Raw genomic sequence first — 24,896 nt, forward strand, 5'->3', positions numbered from 1 at the left:
AACCCAAATTTTTTTTTTGTAAGTGCAATTTTAACGTCACATTTCCGAATACTTCACAGGTGAAAAATAGCCACTTTTAAAAAACACAATTGACACTAAGGAAATATTCTTTTTAAAAAATTAAACTATATATATATATATATATATATATATATATATATGTAGTGGTTTTAAAAGTATGCTATGTGATTTCCCCCCCCCCTTTTTTTCTACTCAAAATTATTGAGGTGCTCATTTGGTTATGTGGGTTTTTACAAATATATATGAATATTAAATGTCTTTCAATTTAATGAAATACAATGGTCTCCATCATTTCCTGGTCTCTGATTCAGGGCAGCTCTCCATAAATAAGAATGGACAGGTAAGAGGAACAAGTGTTGCAAACTATATGTCAAGTGGAGAACTAGAGAAAGCTCTTTTGAAGTGTTTTGAGCAGGAAACAGCTCAGCCTTTTTAATTAGAAAGCCTACAGCTGGAGGATATGAGGAGGAGCAGACTCCCCTCGCGTTTTTTGTTTTTTGTGGGAGGGGGCAGGGAAATATCCTTCAGGTGTTACTATTGAGCCATTGTATCTTGCAAGATTATATACCAACCTATAACCGATGCCAAATTGTTATCTTTTTAAAATATTTCCATTTAGGTCTATTTTTCCTTGGGACCATAAGAGCTATGCATGTGACAAGCATAGGGGTTATGTAATAAAGCATTTTTGAAAATAATCTAAAGGCCTGAGTACATACAATGCCCATCATTTGGGATTTGGAAATGTTATAACATTATTGCTTTTAATAGAAAGATGTTATTACTCCACATGTTAACAGTTTCCCAAAGTTTTTCATCCCATGTTGCCTCTGTCTACTAAAATAAACTCATTCACTTAAAGCAACCAAAAAAACACAGGTTTTCCAGATTGACTGAGGGAGACCCCCCCGTACCAGAAATCAGACTTAGTAGAGGTGACATTTAGGTAAAACCCAGCTACAATGCAATGGGAGTGAGTGTTCTCTAAACTCCTTAATAATTCTTATTTTACTGTTTTGTTTTTAATCAGCCTTTTAGGTAAAATGAAATGAGTGTCTCAACATTGCCAGAAGTCATTCCCCCCCCCCTTTTTTTTTTCTCTAGGTATCAAGAGACAACCACATAAAAGTGTTATAGCTAAATATTTCAAAAAATCATTACTGAGCATGCGAACCATTTAGTTTTGTGGTAAACGTAATTCTGCTTTCACAGTAATAGTCGATATATAAGTCTGATTCAAATCCAGTAATGAACTGAACGCTTTTTTGAAAACCCTCAAATTGGTTTTGCCTTCTATCAAGTTGAACGAGATTTTTCAAATATTTGTGAGATTAGGAATTAGATTTGTTTTTTGTTTAGCTGTTATTCAAAGTACTGTGCTTTTAAACCAAGTTGTCCCAACTGCTCCTATGCAAGGATAGTTTATATTCACTTACCTCTGCACAACGTAGCAATTGATGCTGTATACATCCTGTCTTTGCAATTAAAATGATTGAGCCTCAAAAAATGTGAAAATATCTGTGAAACTGAAATACAAGAGTAAGAAAGACAGAGGCAATATAAGGATTATTTTTATTATAGGTTCATCAACTTTTGAAAGGCTGTTACCGGTCAGGCTAATAAAATATATTTAGTCATTTCCTTCATGCATTCGATAATTTACTAGCTCGTATTATAGGGTGTGATGGCCATTTTTTACCACTTATAATAGCTATGAAAAGAAGGTCTTGTTAAATGGCTAGAATATTAATTGATTCACTTTGCTATATTACTTAATTTCACATAAATATAAAATCATTTAAAATGTATTAGGCATAATTTAAAATGTATCAAAAAATCAGTTTTTTCAGTGATTCATTTTTTATCGTACTCATATTAAGATTAACATTTTTATTCTATTTTTGAAAGTGTTCATTTTTTTAAATCTGATATTGAATAGAATTAATTAGGTAAAGTATCATCCTGTTTGATTTCTCCACATTATGGAATTAATTCTGAAAACTCTAGCTGGATCTCTGAGTTGTCTTCTGAGTAGCACACTAATAATAAAATGCATTGACAGAATTACAGCCCATCTAAATTCACATTGTTTTGGCCTTGGAAAGGTTTGGTTACAAATTCAGGCTCCAGCTTGCACAGCAGGCACCCTTATTGTAGAAATTGTGTATTTTAAGAAAAAAATGAGCTGGGGACTTTTGTTTACAGTTTTGCTCATAATTTGACATGCAGTGATTTAAGCGGGTAAAAGAACGTTTATTGATCTCAAGATTAAGTTTAAACATGGATTCTTACATATGATGGAGTTTTTATTGCTATTTTAAAGATAGGTATTGGGTCAATAATCACATAGAAACAGGTGGTTCCAATTCCTGGAATCACAGAGAGCCAGGAGCGCCAAGGCAGAGCGCTCGTCGTGTTTCCCTCCTACCCCGGGGTGTGGGCTGAGACAGTGGTGAGATGAGCTCGGTGGCCCTCTTTTCACTACAGTTTTTTTTTCCAATTTTTGTCTTAGCATTTACCTTTCTGATTTTTTAATGGCCCGTTGTCATTTCTTATTCAGCATTCTTGTAGATTCAATGTAGAAGGTTCTCTTGGCATCTGCGCTGTATGTGAGTAAACCTTCAACCTTAAAGACAGGAGTTTATACAACTGATGCTGGACAAGGGGCAGGCCCACTGAAATTGTTTTTTCAAATGCTAAGTTTCCTGTACCAAGTCCTTCAGGTTCCATCGGCACTCTCGGTTCCCTTTAATAGTTATTGTTGTTTCCGTTATCAACGTGGTCGGATCTCAGGTGTGTATTAGAGGAGATATAAGACCTTTCCTACCAGTAGGTGCTGCCTCCATTCTATCAGGTTGTCACCCTGGGGATATGTCCAAAGGTATGAGCACTTCCTATATCCAGGGCTGCCAGGAGGAGGGCAGACAGAAGGGGGGGGGTAAGAAAAAAAAAGAAGAAAATTTGAGGTTTTGAAGTTTTTCACCTGCTTACTTTTTCTTCTTCTGATCATCTCCTCCCTGATGAGGTTTTGAGGGATCAGTACATATTTTTCCCCTAGGGACTCATATTACTATGACTTTGATTCCACCAAACAACACCCTCCCTCATGCCTTTTAGAGTATCCTTAATCCTGGTAAATCCTGAAATCTCTCTCCATTCATCCATAAATCTGGACCTGGTGGTGAAGTATCACATGGAGCTGTTGTGTTGGTTTGGACGTTGGATGTACCCCCTGCATAATCTGAAGACATGTTTATGTCACTCGCTGCCCATTGATTGTGGAAAAAGACTCTCCCTCTTTTCGTTTTCCATTAAAGCATCTCCCCTGTACCCCTTAGTACAGTGGAGCATCTGATGTACCAAGAACAATGAATCCTTTTACTTCTGCAGGGGATGTATATTACTTCATGCCCATGAAGGCAGTGGTGACTCATCCAGTTAAACGTATATTTAAATTCATATTCAGAGATTCTTTCCTAACCTCTTTGGCAGGTTCCAACAGCGAGTGTGGCCATTGAGGGGGCGTCTGCCCTAAACCGTGTTCGTTGGGCTCAAGCTGGCAAAGAAGTCGCTGTCGGGGACTCCGAAGGCCGTATTTGGATCTACGATGTTGGAGAGGTACATATATATTTATATTTTTACTTCTATACAGTGGGGCCTTGACTTACGAGTTTAATTCGTTCCGTGACAGAGCTCGTAACTCAAATTACTCGTATGTCAAATCAAAAAGTGAACGAGTGAGACACGTGATGCTGGGCTGATGTTGTGGCGTTCGCTGTGATGTTCACTGCACCAACTAGCAGTGGGGTATCTGAAGCTGGCTCGTAACCCGAATTTTAGCTCGCAACTCAAAGCAAAAATCGGCCGAGAGACGGCTCGTATCTCGAAAAACTCGTTAGTCGGGACACTCGTAAGTCAAGGCCCCACTGTATCTCGTTTAAAGACCTAGTGAAATTATTAACAAGACCTTGTGGACCACAAGAGCCCTCTTGAGTGCGTTTGCAAATTTCCATTGACTTCAGTGGGAGTTTGGCGAGACTTCCTTGGGGCCTAATTTGGCCTCCTCTCTCCACATGCGGGACACAGGGAATGACCCATGTTCCCTACAGAGCACTGCAGGATTCCCAGCTGCCCTGGGGTGAAGCATGCACTTCCCACCAACTTCATGACAATGCAAGTTTGCCAAATTCATCATGCTGCCGTTGAATCTGGATTTTGTTGCTTATTCCAAAAAGTCAAGTTTTAGTTGATGTGTTTTGTTAAAACAAAAACTATTACTCTTTTATTAAAAGGCTGAGGTGAATCAGAATTGTGTACCATTTTTATGGTATTCAAAGTTATTATATGAAAGATAGACCTCTCTGGCATCTCTATTTTTTTTAATATACTTTTATTGATTTCAGAGAGGAAGGGAGAGGGAGAGAGAGAGATCGAAACATCAATGATGAGAGAAAATCCCTGATTGGCTGCCTCCTGCATGCCCCCCCCCCCCGAATCGAGCCCACAACCTGGGCATGTGCCCTTGACCGGAATCGAACCCAGGACCCTTCAGTCCACAGGACTACGCTCTATCCACTGAGCCAAACCAGCTAGGGGTCTGGTATGTCTTGTTACATGATACAGGGTGGGGCAAAAGTAGGTTTACAATTGTGAGTACGCAAAACATGGGATTTATTCTTGTATTATTATTATTATTACTAATTATTGTATTATTTTCCATAGGAACAACTGTAAACCTACTTTTGCCCACCCTGTATGTTAAGTATTATTGAAGATCATGGTACATAAAAAAAACTACATCTTTTATTTCAATAAAATCTCCTTGAAGCATTAGAATATATTTAATATCACATTATCAATCAGTTGTACCGAAGCATATCTGTTTATTTTTATTCTAGAAGAAAGTGTTGACAAAAACCTTCATTTCCGATGAGGTTAAAGAAGGTTTTCCTTAAAGACAGAAAATATTGAACTTTCAAGCAAAACAAAATAAGAATGTTGTGTGATGCTATTTTGGCATCCTATGAATCTAACATTTGCATCCCCCGGGGGAATACACCACATCTGTATGCACACGCGTGTTAACCTGGGAAGTGCCCTGTGATGCCTGGTAGATGATGGGCTTAGCTGATCACCCTGAGAAGGGTTCTGCATGGCTTCATCAATCAGCATCCTGTAACGTCAGCAATCCTACATGGTTCTGCAGAGCAACTGTTGATGACATATTACAAACTGCCATAGGGTAGAGCTGGTTGTGTTGAAACAAAAACTAAATGGGGGAATTTTTAAAAATTCACCCAGAGACAGAAATGGAATGACTTTAGAAATAGGAGTTTTCTATTTGGGAGGTACAACTCTACATAAACGAACTGGAAGGACCTCTCGGTTTTACTGCTTGTTTTCTGTTTCATTAGACACCCCCCTAATTGCTCCTGATGCCACAAGCTGAGTCATTCCAGCAGCACCAAAGACTGTTAATATTTACCCCCCGAGTCGAAGATGCAAATGGTCTGGTGAGCACTGATGCAGTTTGGAGTCTTCGGGAGAGCGAATACCCTCTGAATCGAAAATATTGCCGATAGTTTTCCAGCAATATTTTCTTCAGCGGGTATTCTTTACATTCAGTGCATCTTTTGATTGGGTCGTCATTACAATAAATTAAACAACAACAAAAACAAGTACTCTTCATCAGCTCCTTACTGAAAAATGTAAAAGCTAGCATAGAAGGAAAATATAAAGAAACAAGCAAGGTTTCTTTTTTTTTTTTCCCTCCATCTCTCTTTCTTTCCTTTATTTATAACAAATGTAATTGTGGGAGAGATGCTCAGAGATGCAGTGGAAGGAAATAGGTGAAATTTAAAAAAAAAACACCTTTCTCCACCTCCCTTAATTCTTGTAAGATTATATGCAACATTATTTTATCCAAGAGAGCTGAAAAGCAGACTAGTTTAACAACCTAGTTTATTCAGAGACAGGCCTTTTTAAAAGTCTGTATGTTGACCACAAATATTATAAATATACATATATTTGTGGTTTTATATGTTATATATAATATATACACATACACACACACTCTCTCTCTCTCTATGCAATAAGAAAACACAAAACATATACAGAATTTTCTGTGATGAAAGTGATTTTATACTTTGTGGACAGAATTACTTGAATATGCCTCATTTGGGGCGTATAAATGATTTTGCAAAAGTTGCTTTGGCTGATATGTGGCTGCTCAAACTTCTTGCTAGGTTGCTACCATCATTTCTAAATTGTAAAGTGTTGTTAGACTCGTATTTCTACCATCGTACCGGCAGGTCAGGCTGGTTTTCATTTTTGTATTATTGCCCTTACTTTTCTAAGTGATATTACAGACTGTAGAAATGTCTGCAACGATAGGCCAGTCTCGCCTATTGTCTGGAGTCTAGACAGGCTATAGAAAAATCTCTGTGACATATAATAGGCCAAACAACCTGTAGGGTTGTTTATCCCTACAAATTCACTACCAGAGGGGCGGGGGAGGATATACTACTTTATTGAGAGCAGGTAATTTTATCATCTTCTAGCCCTTCTCTGAACGACCAAAACTCAGGGTAGGCTTATATGTTTGCACGATCTTCTCTGTATTGTTTGATCTTATACAAAGCCATCTACAGCTCAGAAAAACTCAGACTTCACAAGATAATTTTGTCTTAACTATAGTATTTTTCTTCAGTATTTTTGTAAGGTATTTACAAATTTACCTCATATTTACTTCCGGGGGAAAAAGGGGGAAGGAGTCTTTTTCTCTTTGTTCATCTCTATACCCTGTTCTAAATCTCTGAAGACCAACTCTGTAGAGGCTCCAGGTACTGAAAGGAAAGATGGCTTGTCTACAGCTGAGCTCAGCTAAAGCCCACTTCTGAGAGGTGGTAGATCCCTTCAGGGGCAGATGCTGAGGTTGCTGTAATTACTGCCGTCTCTTCCCGTCTCCTCCCCAAGCCTGAAACTGACAGAGCATAACTGCTTGGGAGGAGAGGGCACCCTCTCCACAGCCCCTGCCCAACCTTCCAAGTTACCTGAACTTTAGAATGTGAGGTCAAATGTAAGGCTGGTGCAAGGCTGACCGGAGGGAAGGGGTTTGAGCAGGACGTGGTTTAAAAATATAGAGAGAAGAGGAAGAGAAAAAAATAATGGCATTGAGGATCAAATTGTTAGTAGACTGTGCTACCATTATCTGTATTCAAAATTGGCCCGCTGGTCCCCATTAAAAACAAACCCCTCACTAGGGTCATGCTGGCCTTTGGACAGAAAACCTTGTTCTGTGGAACCCTCCGGGAAAGAAGATGAAAGGCTTTTAAATAAGCCTTAGAATACAATCTGTATAAAACACTAAATGGTAGCTTTTAGAGTACACTTTGTTGATCCATTTTCCTTGGACCTCAAACATTGAAGAGGTGTCTGTGGGAAGACATGGCACATTCATTCTCCCACGGCTGATTCCCCTGGGAACTCTGTTAGGCCGAAGAGAAAGGAGCAGGCAACAGGCTATCTGTTGCCAAGGTCATGTTCCAAGAGGAAAGCTGGCTTCCTGGTGTGCAGCCTGTGCAGTCTCGTGGGCCCAGTGCTTAGAGGAGCCCTGAGCTTGGGTTAGTCCTCTGTGGTCATTGTCCTGCAATTGTTCGGAAGATTTTTAACGAGGCACCCCGCATGTGCATTTTGCACTGGGCCCTGCACATTATGTAGCCAGTCCTGTCCATGGGAGCATTGCTTTTAATGCCACTCATGATGCAAATCAGAAATGACAAATTCTGGCCTTGACCTAGACCATTACGAAGAAGGAGAAATCTTTAGAAATGTGGTTAAATGTAGTACATGCCATATGTTTTTCTTATTATTACCTATTTCTTAAGACTATTTAAAAATGTTGAATAAAAATAGCAATGACTTTACTTTATAAACATCATGAGGCCAATAAAAATAGAGCTGAAACCATACTGGATATTCTGATTCTTCCCACAACCCTATTCTGATCACATTGTAATTTTAACTGAAAGTATTATAGAGTTTGGGGGAAGGTCTCTATGCTGCCAGTACAATTGGAGTAGAGAGGGACAGCCTTTCTCCATCCACTCCATTGTCAAGAACTCCCTGACAAGAGACTTCTGTGACTACCAATGGAGACAGCGCCATTCAAGTCCAGGTAGACGTGCCTACGGGTGAGACCTGACAGTCAACCAGAAGGCGTGCTCAAAAGGGACTCTGGTGTCAGCCAGTCCTTAACAGCCGTCTGCTTCCCCTCCTGTCCCAGCATAGTGTCCCCATGACCATGCCTCCTCAAGTATATACAACTATCCTCCGGGACTTTTAAGATGATGGCAGAGAACAGTGGCTGGAATCCACATTTACTGATACAATTTATCATGAACTTCTGAAGGGGTAAACAGAGGATTGCGTATGAGCTCACTGAAATCACCAGATTGAGTTTGTCCATCTCCCCCGCCCCGCCTTTCCCCCCCCTTTTTGTTACATTGGAATGGCAAAGGCACAAATAATATCTCCGGGCCTATGACTCAGGAGGTAAACTATAAAACAGCAGTGTTTTGAGGTAGGCCACGTGATGCTTTGTTTATATAGCACGCGTTTTCGGTTGTTTGATTTCAGCGTTGTATCTGGAAAATATACTGTACACACTTATTTTCACAGATAGGGGTCTATTTTCTTTGCAGAGCAGGTGCTTAATTCCATTAGCATAAATGGAAGTTATGTGAAATCAATGAACGACAGTGACGACCCCTAGTATGATTTGGCTATAATTTTATTCTATTTGTGCATCTTAAAAGTTACTTCCATGGACAGTGTTTGCAGGCACCATTTAAATTTTCTAAGATTTAAAATAAAATAAAAAACACACAAAAAAACTGAGCCTAGCTCTTGAATAAGTTTCGAGGCTTTTTCTCTCCAGACTATGGAATTGCAGCCTGTTTGTTTTGGAGCTGTATGCTTCCATTCAATTAATTGAAACTCGGGTAAGATAGCAAGTCATAAATTAACTGCAAATATGACCTGAAAATGTTGAGAGTATTTTGCTTCAGAATCCACTCGCAGAGAGCTGTTAATCATGGTTGAATTTTTTTTAATGATGTGTGAACACATATTCTAAAGAATGAAACATAAAAATTACTCACTGCCATGGCTCCTTGACTGAATAGCAAGCTTTGCCACATCTGTGGAGCTGATTTTCACAGCACATGGGCCAGCGAGGATGGAATTATTCACGTGTGCTGATGATTGATAGTCGGCCTATCTACCTGTCGTCCTTGCAGATGTGTTTTAGAGAAAGCCCGTTGCCACCGCGAATGCTTGGGTGCTGTCACGCAGACGCCGCTGTCATGAGTATCCCCTCCCCACGGTGTTTGCTGCTTATCTGAATTAGTTAGAGAGCTGTTTGCAGCTCCAGTTTTAAAAGACCCAGTTTATCTTCCACCTCCTTTTATTTCGTTTTCCATTAACCTCTTCCAGGGAAGATGTGTTCACTTGTGGAAAACACACAGAAGTTTCCAATCCCTGGTTATATTTCTGCCGCAGTCAAGTGATAAAATTCCAAACGCGGGTTCAGCTGAAAGAAGAATTTGGAAAATAAAATGGCAACTTGAAATCTGTCATTTGAGAGATGAACAGATCTTCTGGCCCTGGCTTTATTTGTTTGATATTCCACTCATTACCTAAGAAAACGTGCGTTCGTCTTTATGTCTTAACCCTGAACTTGGGCAACATTTCAGACACCTTGTTTGATAGGACTATTTGGGCGGTTGGTCATTTCAATACACATTTCAGTAGATACAATACATTTGACACTTGTTAGTATGTTAAAAGGTCCTTGAAAAATTCTTAAACAGGAAAAATGCAGGTGAATAGGAGAGATCAAATATAACTGCTGGAAACGTAAAGCGTGACTTCAGTGTTCATTTAAATATATTTTAAAGCTGAAATGAATACTTAGAATGAAGAATTTACTAGGAATCCCACCAGGAAAAACGACCTAGGTAATACAGTTTGGAATGACGGTCAAGGTATCATGTACAAGGACCATTACAAAGTGCCTCCCGGTTTTCATAGCCAGCTAGAATAACAATCAAAGATTCGGGGAGCCCTTCCTCTTTGCACTTTAAATGGAGTTTTGCTCTGGTCGCATCTGAGAAACTGGAAGGGCTGGGAGTTAAACAGGATTTGAGTGACATAAAACAAATACAATATGTTTATGGTTTTAAGTGGATTACACTTAAGCAATAATTGTTTGCTTTGTGGAACTTACCTCGAGTAGGACAGGGCCTTCATCAGTTTTCCACAAGAAGTTGGTGCCCTGAATATAAACAACCCCCTCCGCGGGGAAGGGGGAGTACAGAACACAAAATATGAAGTTCAACTGAGATTTCGTGGTTAATTCAAGTAAGAGTCCCTTAATGAAAAAGAACGATTTCATATGAAATCAGTCCATCTGATGATTGTGCTTTATGAAGGCCATTACCCCTGCTGCTGACGAACCCGATAGCCTGCCTGCGCTCTGGCAGCCTCCGGAAGCAGGGAGTGGGGCTGGGCTCAGCTTTCCCAAGTCCAGTTAGAATCACCCCAAACACTTGTGTTTCTCATTAAGGGAGTGTGGCCATGAGTTGCAAGATGCTTGAAGGTCTTTGCAGTACTAGCTTGTTCTTCAAATGAAGAAATATTTTTTCTTTAGCTGATGAGAAACACTGCTTTTGATGTTCCCTCCTTGCTAAAGAAGACGTTGGCATAAACTATTCCATCATACCAGATCCCGAGATAAAAACCGAAAATGCACATACTTAGCTCTGCTAATATCTAGATATGTAGTGACCGAGAAACTAAGCATCGCAATTCTCAACTGCACTTTTCAGGTTTTGCCTGAATTTTTATTGTCGTAGCCACAACACTGTGCAGTTAAGTCAGAAAGCACAACGGCATATTTGGAGTGCTAATAAATATAATTATAAAATAAGCCACTTTGAAATAATATATTCATTTCCTTGCCACAATAAATTATACGTATTTGAAATAAAATAATTTAGTTAAAATGTATGATTGTCATTTTAGTATTAACTTGATTTCTTCTTGGAAAAGTGCTTAATTTAAAAAGAAAAGAAAAAGCACTATTCCAGTTGATGTTATAATTATTCATCTTATAGTGAATGTAGTAGCAATGGCTTTCATTTTGATAATTATATATGTAAAAGACCATGATTAAACTAATTATTATATAAATAGTGTGCTTATTCAGGTAACATTAGTTTATGAAAATAGATTTAGAGGATTAATATCTTTTCAAGGCACTTTTTTTCTTAATTGATAAGAAAATACTTATGACTTTTATGTATTACAGAGTAGTTGATTCAATGAAAAGAAAACCCTAATATTTAATTTTATGAAAACCAAATTGATATGTGTGTAGTAATTTGCAATAGTCAATGAACTTCATATATTTCCATTTTGGTGGCAAGTGGCCTATGAACATAAACCTTCAGAAACAAGCGCCAGTTTGTATAATTAATCATCTTTTATGATTCTTCTGTGGTTTCAAACTGTCATCTTCAATAGCAGTTTGGATTTTGAAGCAGTCACTAATTATAATGTTAATTTTTTTTATGGCTGACAAAAGTGTGTTTAGTTTTAGAATTCCAAAACTGCTAAATTTTATCTTGAAAAATTACTACTTAGAACAGTAGCCTCAAATCACAGCTTGGACCAGCCGAGCATGAAGTGGCTCCAGTCATCTGTGAGTCGATGAATACTGACCTGAATAGAAATGGAGAGTTACGGGTTTCTTCCATGAGTGTGTGTGCTCTTATTGGTATATCCAAAATATAATGAGAAATCAAATATCTGCTTAGGCATGTGTATGTGTAATATTTATATACCATATAGGTTGGACTTGCAAAATGTGGAAGTGAGTGAATCGTTACATTCTAATTTCAAGGAAGGTCTGCACAAATTTTTGAGAATGTCAGGTACCAGGACATCTTTTACATTTGAAAACATGAATTATTTATCATTTCAGTAAACTCAAAGCTGAACATTATAGAAGAAATTTTGCACTATTTTCTGGCTGGCAAATGAAACTGATCTGTGGTTCATTCCCTAAGATCCGTCTCCTCACGGCCAGCCAACAGTTTTTCAACATGTAGATGAAATCTTTTATGTTTATTTGTCTTAGCATTAAGGAGTCTTAGGTAACAAGGGAACATCTTCTGGGGTCCTAAAAAAACAGCCAACCTGTTGACTTAGAGCAGTGGTTCTTCACCTTCAGGCCCTTTAAATACAGTTCCTCATGTTGTGACCCAACCATAAAATTATTTTCATTGCTACTTCATAACTGTAATGTTGCTACTGTTATGAATCGTAATGTAAATATCTGATATGCAGGATGGCCTTAGGTGACCCCTGTGAAAGGGTTGTTCGACCGCCAAAGGGGTCGCGACCCACAGGTTGAGAACCGCTGACTTAGAGGGACAAAATCACTTTGGCAGACTTCCTTGGGTTAATCGCATTCCTCGGTAGAGTTTCTAATCTTTAGAGATTAGAAACATACACAGACACATACACAAAGTAGATACTTACAATTGTCTATTTCAGTACCCCATCCTGGTCTAGCACAGTGCCTGGCTCATACGAGTAACAGGCAGTCAATAAATAGTTGGGTGATTGAAAGTTTTACATGCGAAAGTTGAAGGTTAAGGGAAAGCTTAGTTGTGTGAAGCATTCAGAGTACAGCCTCCACATTGGCTATAGATTAATGGACAGGAAAAAATAATCCCTTTAACTATATTTGCACAGAAAGGGTATATAGAAAATACATTCAGAAAAGCATATTTGTCTTTCCTCCCCATCGCTGTCCCAGTCCCGCCCCCCTCCTGTGCTTGTAAAAGTGAGCAATTGGCCACTAGTGTAATGAAAGCCTAACAGTTGATTCAAATAGTTATCAAACCACTGGAAAAATGCTTCCTTTTCATTGTGCTTTTTTTGGACACTATAGATATGGTAAATCATGAGCTACATTATAAAAATACCTCTTTTATGCCCAAACATTCAGTAGGAGGGAATGACATTTCTTTTATTACCTTGGTAAATGTTTTTAAGGTGTTTATCAATAAGCCTTCTCTTTGTCAAAACTACTTAGATGCAGTGGTTGCTAGGAATTTACTAGAAAACCTATAGTTAATAAATATCAGGAAGAGGAGGGATATATGTTTAGTCAGCTAATATGACAGATCGGGCTTGAGTAGCACATGCTTTCTCATTTTCCTGTCATTCCTTGGTCTTTTCTGTTATGGAAAAAGAGTGGTAATTGAAGTTTAAAAAGTTTATTTTCCATTATTGCCCATCAGCCAATGTTGTTAGCATTTTTCCCATCTTTTGGACAGAGAAATAGATTGTTACAAATAATAGAAAAAAAATAATGCTTAAGAGATTTCTGAAGAAAGGAGGGTGATAAGATTTTATACAAATGTGAACAAGGTCATCTTTTAAGCTTAGTGAATTGACTCTTTCTTCTCCAGCTGTGTGATTTATTTTTTTCCTTCACAGGTAAAAACTTCTGAATTTTTGTCATGCTTCCTATAACGCTAAATTTTAACATGAAGAATATTTTTAAGGGTTTGTTGTTGTGTTTTTGAGTAGAGTGTTTAAAAATTAAGTATTTCCTTTGATGTTTGCTGGCTTATTGAAAGTGATATAGACCCATATTTGTTACTATTTACTTTTGACCTTTATGTCCTACCTTTATTTCTTTCCTTAATTGGGTGGTAATGGATTTTTTAAAAGTGTTGTTCTAACAAACATGCTATAAAAGTTAACCACTCATTTAAAAATACAAGGAAGGGATCGTAGGCACAGAGATCGCAAGCTTCATGGGTGGATGAGGACTCCCTTAGATAGTATCTTCGGATAAAAGAAATTCTTTCTTAACCAAATATAGTCAGATATCATCAGACTACCATAGGTTAGCTTGCTGCTGAATTTCACAGAAATTTTAACCCACTGACTGGTTAATAGCAGATGCTACAGGATGGAGATTAATGTAACTTCTACTTTCTGGAGTCCTCTAAACTGCTGTAAATGCTAACTTACCACACAGTATATCTTTTTGTGGTGGAACACTGTAGTGTATTTGCGCCCTCTGTGTACTGCATTCTGGCTTGGAATTTTGGTCCGTGGTTTCATCCATTGTTACCAGTGATGCTAGACTCTCCAAGAGTTAAATACAGTGGAGCTGTATTTATGTGAAGCGAGCATGCTTGGTCGTTCCAGCGGCTGTTTCATTGCGTATTACCTCCCACTTTGCTTCCATCTGTGTGTGTGGCAAAGGGAATTGCCCTAAAAAGTATAGGCTTCCTCCGAACACAAACGTGTGTTTGTGTACCAGTAACTCCACAATCTCCTGAATCGGGGTGCCATTAATAATTGTACTTTTAAAAAAGCTTTTAGAGCTTAAAGGGGTTTAGCAGTGGTTCTGTGGAAGCCCACATTCGCTTCCTTGGTTTCTGTAAATGCACTAACCAAACCAAACAAAAAAATCAATGTGTATTAAAGTGAAAAGGTAATTTGTAAGCTATCTTTCTAACAGAAGACTTTAATATTTAGGTTACTGCAGGAGATGAACTGTTGTGTATCTGTTCAGAATCCATGGTTAACATAATCGCCCCAGACATTTTTTTTAATGACTCCATGTAATTGAAAGATTACAAAGATGCTGATGAACCACACACCCATGGAATATTTATCCTGAAGCCTAGAGTCCTACTCACTTTAATTTGTTTGCCATGTGTAATATATCCAAGAAACCAAACAGAAATTATGGAATATTTTTCTGTCTTAATTATAAAAAAAAATATTTTTTTAATTAGCCTACTCTTGTACTAAGCAATGCCTGAGACACGTATTTTTAACCATAAGAAAATACAGCATTGGGCTGGTAGGAGCGAGTGCAGATAAGGCAGCTATTTAAAATCAGTTGCTAGGTACTATAAACCCTTTAAAATTACTAACAAATGAGGGAGGCTTGACTGAGGACTGTTCAGAATGGTTAGCCGGGTGCTTATAAAAGGGGACACATGAATGATATTTGTGTGTGTAACCCTGGTTATAAAAAGTCATTTGATTTTTATAACAGCAGGTCCGGTGGTTACAAGGCCTTCCGACTTGAGCTAAAAATGTAGAAGCCCACTGCAGAAAGTGCTGTAACAAGGAAATAGCTAGCTAAAGCTGTGTCCGTTCTATTTTAAAAATAAAAAAATACGTGTGTGTGTGTACATCTGTGCATATTTACAGAGAATAGTGGCTTTAAGTTTGATTTTTGAAATAAGCAATGAAAAGTACTCCAACAGAATTTGTCTTGTGAACGGAATGAACCTCTTCCCCAGGCCGAGCTCCTGGAACTTATCTATTATTAAAAGTGTGACTATTTAGGAAATGATTTAGGTGGGTTTTAAAGGAATCAAATGTGATAGAATATAAAGAATACTTCTAAAAATACAGCTCTATATAGGTGAAAAGTAGAAAATGAAAGAATAAAAAAGGGAAGGAAGCAAAAACAAAAGGAAAAAGAACAAAATGGAGGAGAGGGAAATAAGCATTAAGAAGGAAAACCGGCATCATTTATTCAGGGTTTATACTGGGCCAAGGACTGTGCTATGCTCTTTTTTTGGTCATGCTTACTATTCACAACAGTCCTAGGAGCTGGGTCTCAAAAGTCTTTTCTCACAAATGAAGTTGGAGATCAGAGATGTTAAAACACATTTCCTAAGGTCACACAGCAAATGAGTGGCAGCTGGGACAGAACGCATGATCTGCCTCCACTCTCCAAATCGAGTTATTCTGCAGCCTGTGCCTCCCTTGACATGCACCAGAAGCTCAGGCAAGACACCCCGTGCTTAGCTGATGAGCTGTTTAGGGACAGGGTGGGGCAGGGTCAGAGGAACCTTCCAGGCCACTCAGGCAGAGGGGAGAGGGCAGATCCATGATACAGCCTCAGAAGTGGTGAGGCAGAGAGGGACTAAAATGTTTTATTTTCATGATTTCTCTACAAGTTTTGCACTTTTGCATTTTATTAAGATCACCTTTCATCTCCCAAGAATCTTAGAACATTCAAAATAATCTTTAGAATCTTTTAGCAGGTGATTCAAAACACACATGACCTGCCTGCCTGCCCTTCCGGCCTGGTGTGCTGGCATTTCTTAAAAGGGTGAGGCTTCTGATTGCGCCACACGACCAGAACAACGTGGGAAAGTTCTGTTGTCCTTAGCAAATCCTTCAGCATCCTGTACTTCTATTTCCTGCCTGTTAGAGAGAGGTCCGTGCCCTGTTCCTTAAAGCCCTCCCGTCGCAAATAGCAGAATTACTTCTGAAAGAACACAAAAACCAAACCACATAAATGTTATGGAATTGGTAACGTTCACTTACATATCATTTTTAAGAACCTGTTCAATCTGAGTCATGGTTTAGAGAAAAAGAGTGTATGACTATTCTGTGTTGAACTCATGGCATTTTCTCCCCTTAGATTACCGTTCTCATCCTCTCCACATCTCTGTTGATAAATGGGTTGGACATCATCATCCCATTTTACAATTCAGGCAATGAGAGGTTAAGTGCCTAGCCATTGCCAGTAACCAAGATGAGAGCAGGACTTAAGTCTCCTGTTCAAAGCTGAGGTTCATTTTGCCTCCTCCTTAGGCCAAATTGCTACCTCAGAAACTACCTTTTTGGTCTTGGCTGCAAAAATAGGGTCATATCATATCTATAAAAGGTGGTCACTCTTAGAGCTAAGATTTTCTTATCTCAGGCATCAGAGGCCTGAGTGTTTTGGGCATACATGTGCTTTATACATTTAGCAAAATTTTAGAAAACAGTCACCTAACAGGGGCTGGGAGTGAACCGGCCATATCTGAAGCAGAGGGAAAATCTGAGTCATCCTGACCTAGGATGTGGGCTTTGGCCAATGAATCTGAAGGAGGGAAACATTTCCAGACCCACTCTGACTCGGTACAATACTGGACAATCTTTATGAGTTCTTTCTCATGGTATGACTATGGGCTATTTTCTTCATGGCGCTTCCAATAGACTTTTTAATTGATTTAAATTAATCATCACCTTTAGACACTTGTGAATATTTTTCCTATCACAAATATAAATTCTTCGAAAATTATTTTAAACTATTATTTTTAGGAGAAAAAGCCATAGCAATGCTCTAGATTTAGCCTTTAATGCCTTGATAGAAACTTGAAGATGCTGAAGCCATGTCATTACCATGCCATTCGTTTCCTGCTACTTGCTTGACACAACACATACCAGGAAATGTTGCAATTGTCACGGTAAGGGTAAATTTTAAGCACTTCATATTTTGAATGTCATTAAGTTTTAAAAAAATCCTATGCCAGTATTCACACATTTTGACCTCAGAAAACATGATATATTAATTTTCCTCTGTATTTCATAGCTGTCATATGGCAAAATGATTCACTGCTGTATCTTCAGTTCTTAGCATAGTGCCTGGCATATAGTTGGTGCTCATTCCATGCTGATGGAATGACGTTGCATACTGGTTAGAAGGATATGGGGCAGAGTTTTTCTTTAAAAAACATGAGCAAATATTTTTCTTACTTAATGATTGAGGTCTTATTGGATTAAAAGTCACCTAGAGAAAGTCCCAGACGCATTGATGCTGGTGAGACTCCTTTCTAGCAATTTCTAATCAGAGAGGACCAGGCGAGAAGAGCCAGGCACCGCCCAGGGTAAGAAGGACGTTGCTGTCTGGACAGAGGCTGTTCCAGCCAGAGCTGTAAAATGTACAGGGGTCTTGTTTGTTAGGACACCTGTTTGGTCTTCCACACAAGGAATTCAAATGCCCCAAATTATTACTTTGGGTGTGGAAACAGCCTGTGAGTACGAATTCACACATTCAAGCTAAGATTATACTTAAAATGCTTCCTGATGGTGATACTTAATTCTAAAAATGGGGGGGCAGTCTATAGTTCACCTTCTAAATCTAACATTACAATCATCTTGGGTTATTTTTATAGTCAACTAGATGAAAACATATAATAAGATAAGGTAGGTCAATTTAAGTCTCTGGAAGCATCTGTGTTTCTATTGTGTTCAACTCTAGAATTTTTGTGTGAACTGAAGCAAACTAGCATTTCTGTGTTTTTTATGATATTCTGGAGAGGAAATATTTGACAGAGCAGAGTTTTGAAAAAACAAACTTCTAATATTTTCCCAAACTAAGTGAAACTTTCACAAATCAAAAGGAGGACAGGATATGTTAGAATACTATGAAACCTTTTATGAGGGATAACCTGTATCTTTAAGGACAAGTATTAGTATAATAGTACTACTATTTCCACCCCCATGGAGAAGGTCAAATGTAGTTCCATTGTAAGGTATTTTCGTTTGTTTATGAGAAACATTTAAATTTAATAAAATTTATTTTTGAAAAGTTAGATGTGCAACTCTATATGTCATAAGTGATACTCAATTCTGTCCCCAACTGTATCTGGGCACATATCCTAACCTTAATGTTTCATAATTTTTATTAGTGTCATTTCTTAACAGTCTTGCCATTACTACCACATGAAACTGTGTAAACATATTTACCTATTGTCTTATTTTAGTATATAGGTTCTAGATGTTGATATCAATAAAACATTACATATGGCGTCATATGTTAACTTAAATTTGTACGAGTATACCAATAATCCAGTGTTATGTTTAGGAGCCAAACTCCCAGAGCATATTGATCTTTATGAACAATATACTCCTTATATGAAAAAAAGTTATAAATACATTATCATGATTAGATTTTGTCTCTTCTTGGGCTTTTGGTGTGTGGTTCTTTCAGAAGACTTAGTCAAGAGTTGGAAGAGAGAAAAGAAATGGACCTAGTATCTCATATAAATATGATACCAACCCTATCCTGCTTTTGATTTTTGTTAGATTTTTTGTATCATTTGTTGTATGGGCTTCATATCCCCAGTGAAATATTTTCTAAAATTGAAGAGAAAAATGAAGAATAACAGAACCTATGAAAAGAGCTCAAAGTGAAAAAACGGACCGAGCAAAGGAGTAATAGTGTCATTCAATACTACTCTGAACTTATGTCATTGCCTAAACACAAATTTGGGTTCATTTTAATAACTAGGGAAGTATTTAACCATTCAAAAACACATTCATATGACTAAATGAGAATTCTTATCGGTATACCATTTCTCAAAATAAGTAGGATTTACTCCCTCCACCTGTATATTATTTCCAGAATTAAACTCTTGAAACATTTAACCTTAGTACTAGAACATTAATTGAAAGACATGGTGATCCACTCTCCAGTAAGTTGTCTTGGACAGATAGTATCTGAGACTCTCATCCCCTATAATAAAAGTTTAAAGTTCTAATTGTTTGGTTCTATATAGTGGGTAGTTTTTCAGCTGTGGAAGTGATCTCTAAGCTTAGATTTATTTGCTGCCTCATTTATACTTTAAAATAATGTATATTGATTGGAATGAACATGTTATTAATGTTTATAGAAAATGTGGATAGCACTAGTGCATGTAGCACTAGTGCCTATAGAGATGGATTATACCATTTTATAGAGTAATCCTCCAAGAAAATGGCTCTACACTCTAAATCAATTTTATTCTATCTGAAAACCATTGAGATGTCTACTTGACCCTGCTTCTCAGTTTCAAATAATTCTCTTTTCTATTCCAATCACTTGTCTGGTTTCTTTAAGCAATTCATTTTTGGATGTTATGCAGAAAAATTGTTATCCTTTAAATCAGCTAACGAAAATTTCTGCATGCAATTCATATTGGGTGGGGGTAATTTTCTCTTCACTAAATTGTGCACAGAAGAAGATATTCTTTGGGAAATTTTTTAAGTCCCATTTTTAGTGAATGAATATAGCATACTAGCTAAGGCTGTAAATACTAGAACCAGACGATCTTGGCTTTGATATTGCTAGCTTTGCAAGCTTGGTAGGGTGATTTTTTTCTGTTCCTCGATTCCTTCTGTAAAATGAAACCCTAATATTACCCGAAATAGGATTGTTGTGAAGAATGAGTTAATACATATGAAGTACCGTGAACAGAATTTTTGGTAAATTTTAGCTACTATTACTATTATTCATAGGTATCATATAAGATCTTGCTGGAAAAGCCAAAGCATTATTTCATAGTAGTAAGATTTCTTTGTATTTGTAGCTAGACTTTTGTCATGTATATTGGCACATTAACAATACTTTCATTTCTTAAGAATATGTTTTCATTTATTTCAGAGAGGAAGGGAGAGGGAGAAGGGGGGAGAGAGAGAGAAACATTGATGAGAGAGAATCATTGATTGGCTGCCTCCTGCATGCCCCCTACTGAGGATTGAGCCCAAAAACCCAGGCATGTGCCCTGACCAGGAATCAAACCGTGACCTCCTAGTTCACAGGTCAACAATCAACCACTGAGCTACGCTGGCCTGGCATTGACACTTTTAAAAGAAGGACCCTTAGCATTGACTTAGAAAGACAGTGCCACCGTTATTTCAAAATCCTAGTCAATATGGCAGATTTTATTTGTTGTGTCCACTGTAAGTCTGGTTTGCTTATGTTGAATTTTCCATCACTGAAGGTGCTTTAACGTGGCTGTTACACGTAATAGTATAGTTCACACAACTTGTTAAAGTTTTTTAAATTCCATGAGTGATCTTGCTTCTGAGAGTGATGTGACAGTGCGCCCTCACGGTGCCGGTTTCAGAGCAACCCTTCAGGGAATCTGACTGATTCAAGGAAGAAGAATGAAGATCTGGTTTCCTTTACCTTCCGAGGGAAACGCCAGTGTCAGGAGCAGCAGTCATGCCGGCTTCAAGGCTTTCAGGCATAAGGACATCTTGTTCACCATTTCCCCTTCATTTGCTTTGCAGCTTGCAGTGCCCCACAATGATGAATGGACCCGATTTGCCAGGACCCTCGTGGAGATCCGTGCTAACAGAGCTGACAGCGAGGAGGAAGGCGCCGTGGAGCTGTCTGCCTAGTGAGCCGCCCCACCCCAGCCCCACCTCCGCCTTCTAGAGCTCAGCCTCTACAGTCATCCATCCCGCCGTGACCTGTGTCCATTCAGTATCAGTGTTGCCGTGACATTTTGGGTGCCATATTGTGCCAGCTTTGCTCTTAAATGTATCTCACCTTGGCTCCACTAACCTGAAATTCACCAGAGCATTTTTATCTTTATATTTCTGCCTCAAAAATAAGGGCGGGGGTCTGGGGGGGACCTTTACGGGTTTAGTTGTTGCCTTTTAACTACTTAGTAGCTGTATTTAATAGCTGGAAACCTCTGGTTAAATTTGTGCTTACATGCACTTCTGGCATAGTCCTATTAAATCCATATGAAGCCAGATATGATTAGGTGCAGATGTGGTGTGCTCCATGATATGGTACAGGGCCAAAGACTTGCGATGTGGTGTTTTACATGGTGACTCACATTGTGAATGGATTTACTAGAAGAACGTCGCTGCTCCTTATTTATTGTGGTGTGCTGCATGGAACATATTTATTTGAAAGCATTAAAATAAACGATCCTAGAGCATGTGCGTAATGAGAGGACTGTATTGTCTCCACTGCCGTTGAGGTTACATTAAGTTCCAAATAACAATTACAGTATGCCGGTTCCACTGAGGACGTGAAATCTTTAGAGGTTTGTTGCAGTGAACAGAATGAATTTTAATGCCTATTATTTCTAGGTACTTGAACAATATTTCAAATGTAGTTGACTATTGATACTTGTCGTTCAAGCTAATCCAGTCTGACAAAAAGTCTGTGGTTCCTGAATATGACACCGGTATTGCCAATAAAATGTTCCAAACCAGGTCTGAGCCAGCATGGAGAAATCCTTCGCTTGGGGGGAAAAAGCCTGATTAGAATTCTGCTGTGACAAGGGAGTGGGGGAGATGTGATAGGGCTCTGGGAAAGATTGATAATGAATTACAGGCAGCCAACCTGGCTGGACCGAAACCAAGACTGGCCTCATTTTTATGAGGGAATGTGGGTGGTTTGTTGGAAAGCTCTCCCTTATCTCTTCACCAGAGCAACTCTTGCCCAAAAGAGTAAGAAAAACCAGTTAAGATGCACACGTACTAAATGTGCTACACATTTCATTATTTTTCATTTTTATTCACACCAGAAAAATATGTTTAAGGCTATTGGACTAGGAAATATGTCTATAAACAACTTTAATGAAATTTTTTTTCCAAAAAGCCATTTCATGCCTAGAGAGAATGAAAATAAATAGTGGTTGAGTCATGAAAAACATTTGAAATCAGCTTTTCAGGAAGGGAATTTCCATGGTCCTTTGTTGGTAGGGATTCCTTAAATTATGAGATTTAAAACATTTTTTAAATAATATAATTTTCTCCAAGTGCCCCATCCCATATAGATATTGGAATTCTTTGTAAACAGAAAATAAAAATTTAAAGATTATATGTGAGTGTCTTAAATAGGTTTAAAAGCAATTTAATAAAAAGCACTGGGGGGTGGGGGGGGGAATTTTTTCAAGCATACACTAAAGGACTGAGAACAAATCAGTGACCCAAGAGTTGCTATTATAGACGAAACGCTACACGATTCAATGAGTGAAGAGTAAAGTGCAAAGGCCAGAGACACTAGTAGTAACGACAAGAGTTTATACACGTTCATGGTGTTGGAGTGTCCATGGTGGGAAAAGATGTGGTATGGAACTTACAGCAAGCCCCAGTAGGGAAATGACAACAGTGGCCCATGGAGAAGGAAGAAGGCCTTGCCACCTGAAGCAAAGAATTACGTGACTTTTCAGAAAGAGCTTCTGGCATGTTACTGGGTCCTAATAGAAACACAACTTTTCACCATGGTATATAAAGATTTCAGACATCCAAACAGCCCATTATAAGTTGAGTCCTGTCAGCCAAGTTGGACAGAAATCCCTTGTTAGATGGAAATGGTGCATCCAGATCTATAGCTGAGTAGGACCACAAGGCATGAGTAAGCTGCATGAACAAGGAGCTCAGAAGCCCTATGTCACCCAATGGCATTTTACCAACACCCCTTTCCTGTGCCCATGTGGTCACATGTGCAGAGGGGCTTCTGTTTGATAAGCTGAAGAAAAAGGAAAAGGTCAGAGCTTAGTTGACCAATGGGTTGGTTCAGTTTGTGGGTGAAAATTGAAAATGGGTGACAACTACATTATCAAGGGTGACCTTGAAAGATAATAAAGAGGGAAGAACTTTCCAATAGACAGAGCTGTGAGTTGTCTACTTAATCATCTACTCTGTGTAGAAGGAGAAGTAAGTGCATATAGATATTACCACCCTAACCCAAGCCATCACCATCTTTCTCATGAGTTCTTAGAATAACCTCTTAATTTAGCTCCCTGATTCGACCTTTAACCTATCTCTTCAGACTCTCTACAATATAGCCACTTGAATGAAGATGCTGTTACAACACTGAACTCCTCAGCTCAAAACAAATCAAATGGCTTTGAGAGTAAAAGTCGAAGCCCTTATGGTGGCTCATGGGCACTATATGATTTGACTCTCTCTCTCTGATCTTATATCCATCTAGTGGCGCAGTGCACAAATTTGTGCACATTCAAAGGAAATTAATTAGAAGAAATATTTTAATATCACTATTCGCCCTTTCTCTATAATAGAAGTGTCAACTAAATTCATGATTGACAATGACAGATCGAAACACACATGTGCGATTGGCGCCAGCGAGAGCTTTATATATATAGGTAAACTTGCTTAATTAGACCTGCCTGCTGATTTAGCTAAACTTTCCCAGCCCAGTGAAGCACCCCAACTTCTCTTTCAGGTAATTGTCAGCAACACAGTAGCAGTAAGTATCAACATAAAGCAGATTATTATTGTAGATCACACAGGGAGAACAAAGGGTAAAATATTTAACTGAAGCAGTGTTTGACTATATGCTGTGCAGTGAGAAAACCTGAAGTCATTTTCAAGGTACACCATTTCTTACTTCTTTTCAGTCAGGTCAAGTTTCTAAGCTTTCTAAATCTCCATTTTCTGGCTAATGAAAAGAAAATAGGATTCCATCAAGTCTCCTATCTACCTACTCCAGGACTTCTGTGAGGATCAAATGAGACGAGACACAGGAAAATGTTTCACAGACATTTGGTTAAAGTGTAAAATGTTTGCACCTGGCTATAAAGCAAGTTGGGTTCCTGGGCTGAAGAAACTCCAAGGAGGCTAGTTGCTAGGGAGAGGAAGCTATGTGACATCATTACCTGGTGCCCGCAGTCACTGTTTCAGGGCTGGACTGGGCTGTGGGCCGCATCTTGTGCCATGGGATCTTGGCAGCATTAGCTACGATTTGGTGAGGTGTCGCTCAGGGGTGATGGTGGGGCCTGTGTCCCACTTGGAGGAAGCCAAATATTGCTTTGTCAGAACCAAGTCTGTGGTGCTGTTTCTCTGTAAATGGCCAGTGAGTGTCATGGCAGCTCCTGCATTGAGTGTCTGCCCCCTAGTGGTCAGTGCGCATCATAGCAACCAGACAGTCGGACACATAGCATATTAGCCTTTTATATATAGAGATTACTCTAATCTTTACTAATCCACTTCAAGTACTCCAATCACACTCTTCCTTTGACACACCAGCATATATGATTATAGGGCTTTTGTATTAGTTGTTTCTTCTTTCCAGAATGCCATAAGCACTGAGTTTATAAAACCTCATGCACATATATTGAAATTCCACCCTTTAATTAGGGTCATTCTTCTGATTGATTGATTTTTCAACTAAGTTATTTTGTTGTTATTGTTAATTCTCACCTGAGGATATTTTTTCCCATTGATGTTTTTTTAGA

At 38.6% G+C, this 24,896-nt stretch overlaps 1 protein-coding gene across 5 annotated transcripts in view; it reads left to right on the top strand.

Annotated features, from left to right (window-relative positions):
* DYNC1I1 (dynein cytoplasmic 1 intermediate chain 1) overlaps window positions 1–21,976 on the top strand; it is a 274,473-nt gene extending 252,497 nt beyond the window's left edge. For 3 of the 5 annotated variants that reach the window (XM_023750669.1, XM_023750673.1, XM_023750674.1), the window contains 2 exons: window positions 3,514–3,639; window positions 20,965–21,905. In XM_023750669.1, coding sequence (XP_023606437.1) covers window positions 3,514–3,639; window positions 20,965–21,075 — 237 coding nt within the window. In that variant the 3' untranslated portion in view covers window positions 21,076–21,905. Of the gene's footprint in view, window positions 1–3,513; window positions 3,640–20,964 lie in introns of all 5 variants that reach the window. The other 2 variants (XM_023750671.1, XM_023750670.1) reach the window with 2 other exon arrangements.
* Window positions 21,977–24,896: the final 2,920 nt, after the last annotated feature.

Source organism: Myotis lucifugus, unplaced genomic scaffold, assembly GCF_000147115.1.
Source record: "Myotis lucifugus unplaced genomic scaffold, Myoluc2.0 scaffold_15, whole genome shotgun sequence".
Lineage (NCBI taxonomy): Eukaryota > Metazoa > Chordata > Mammalia > Chiroptera > Vespertilionidae > Myotis > Myotis lucifugus.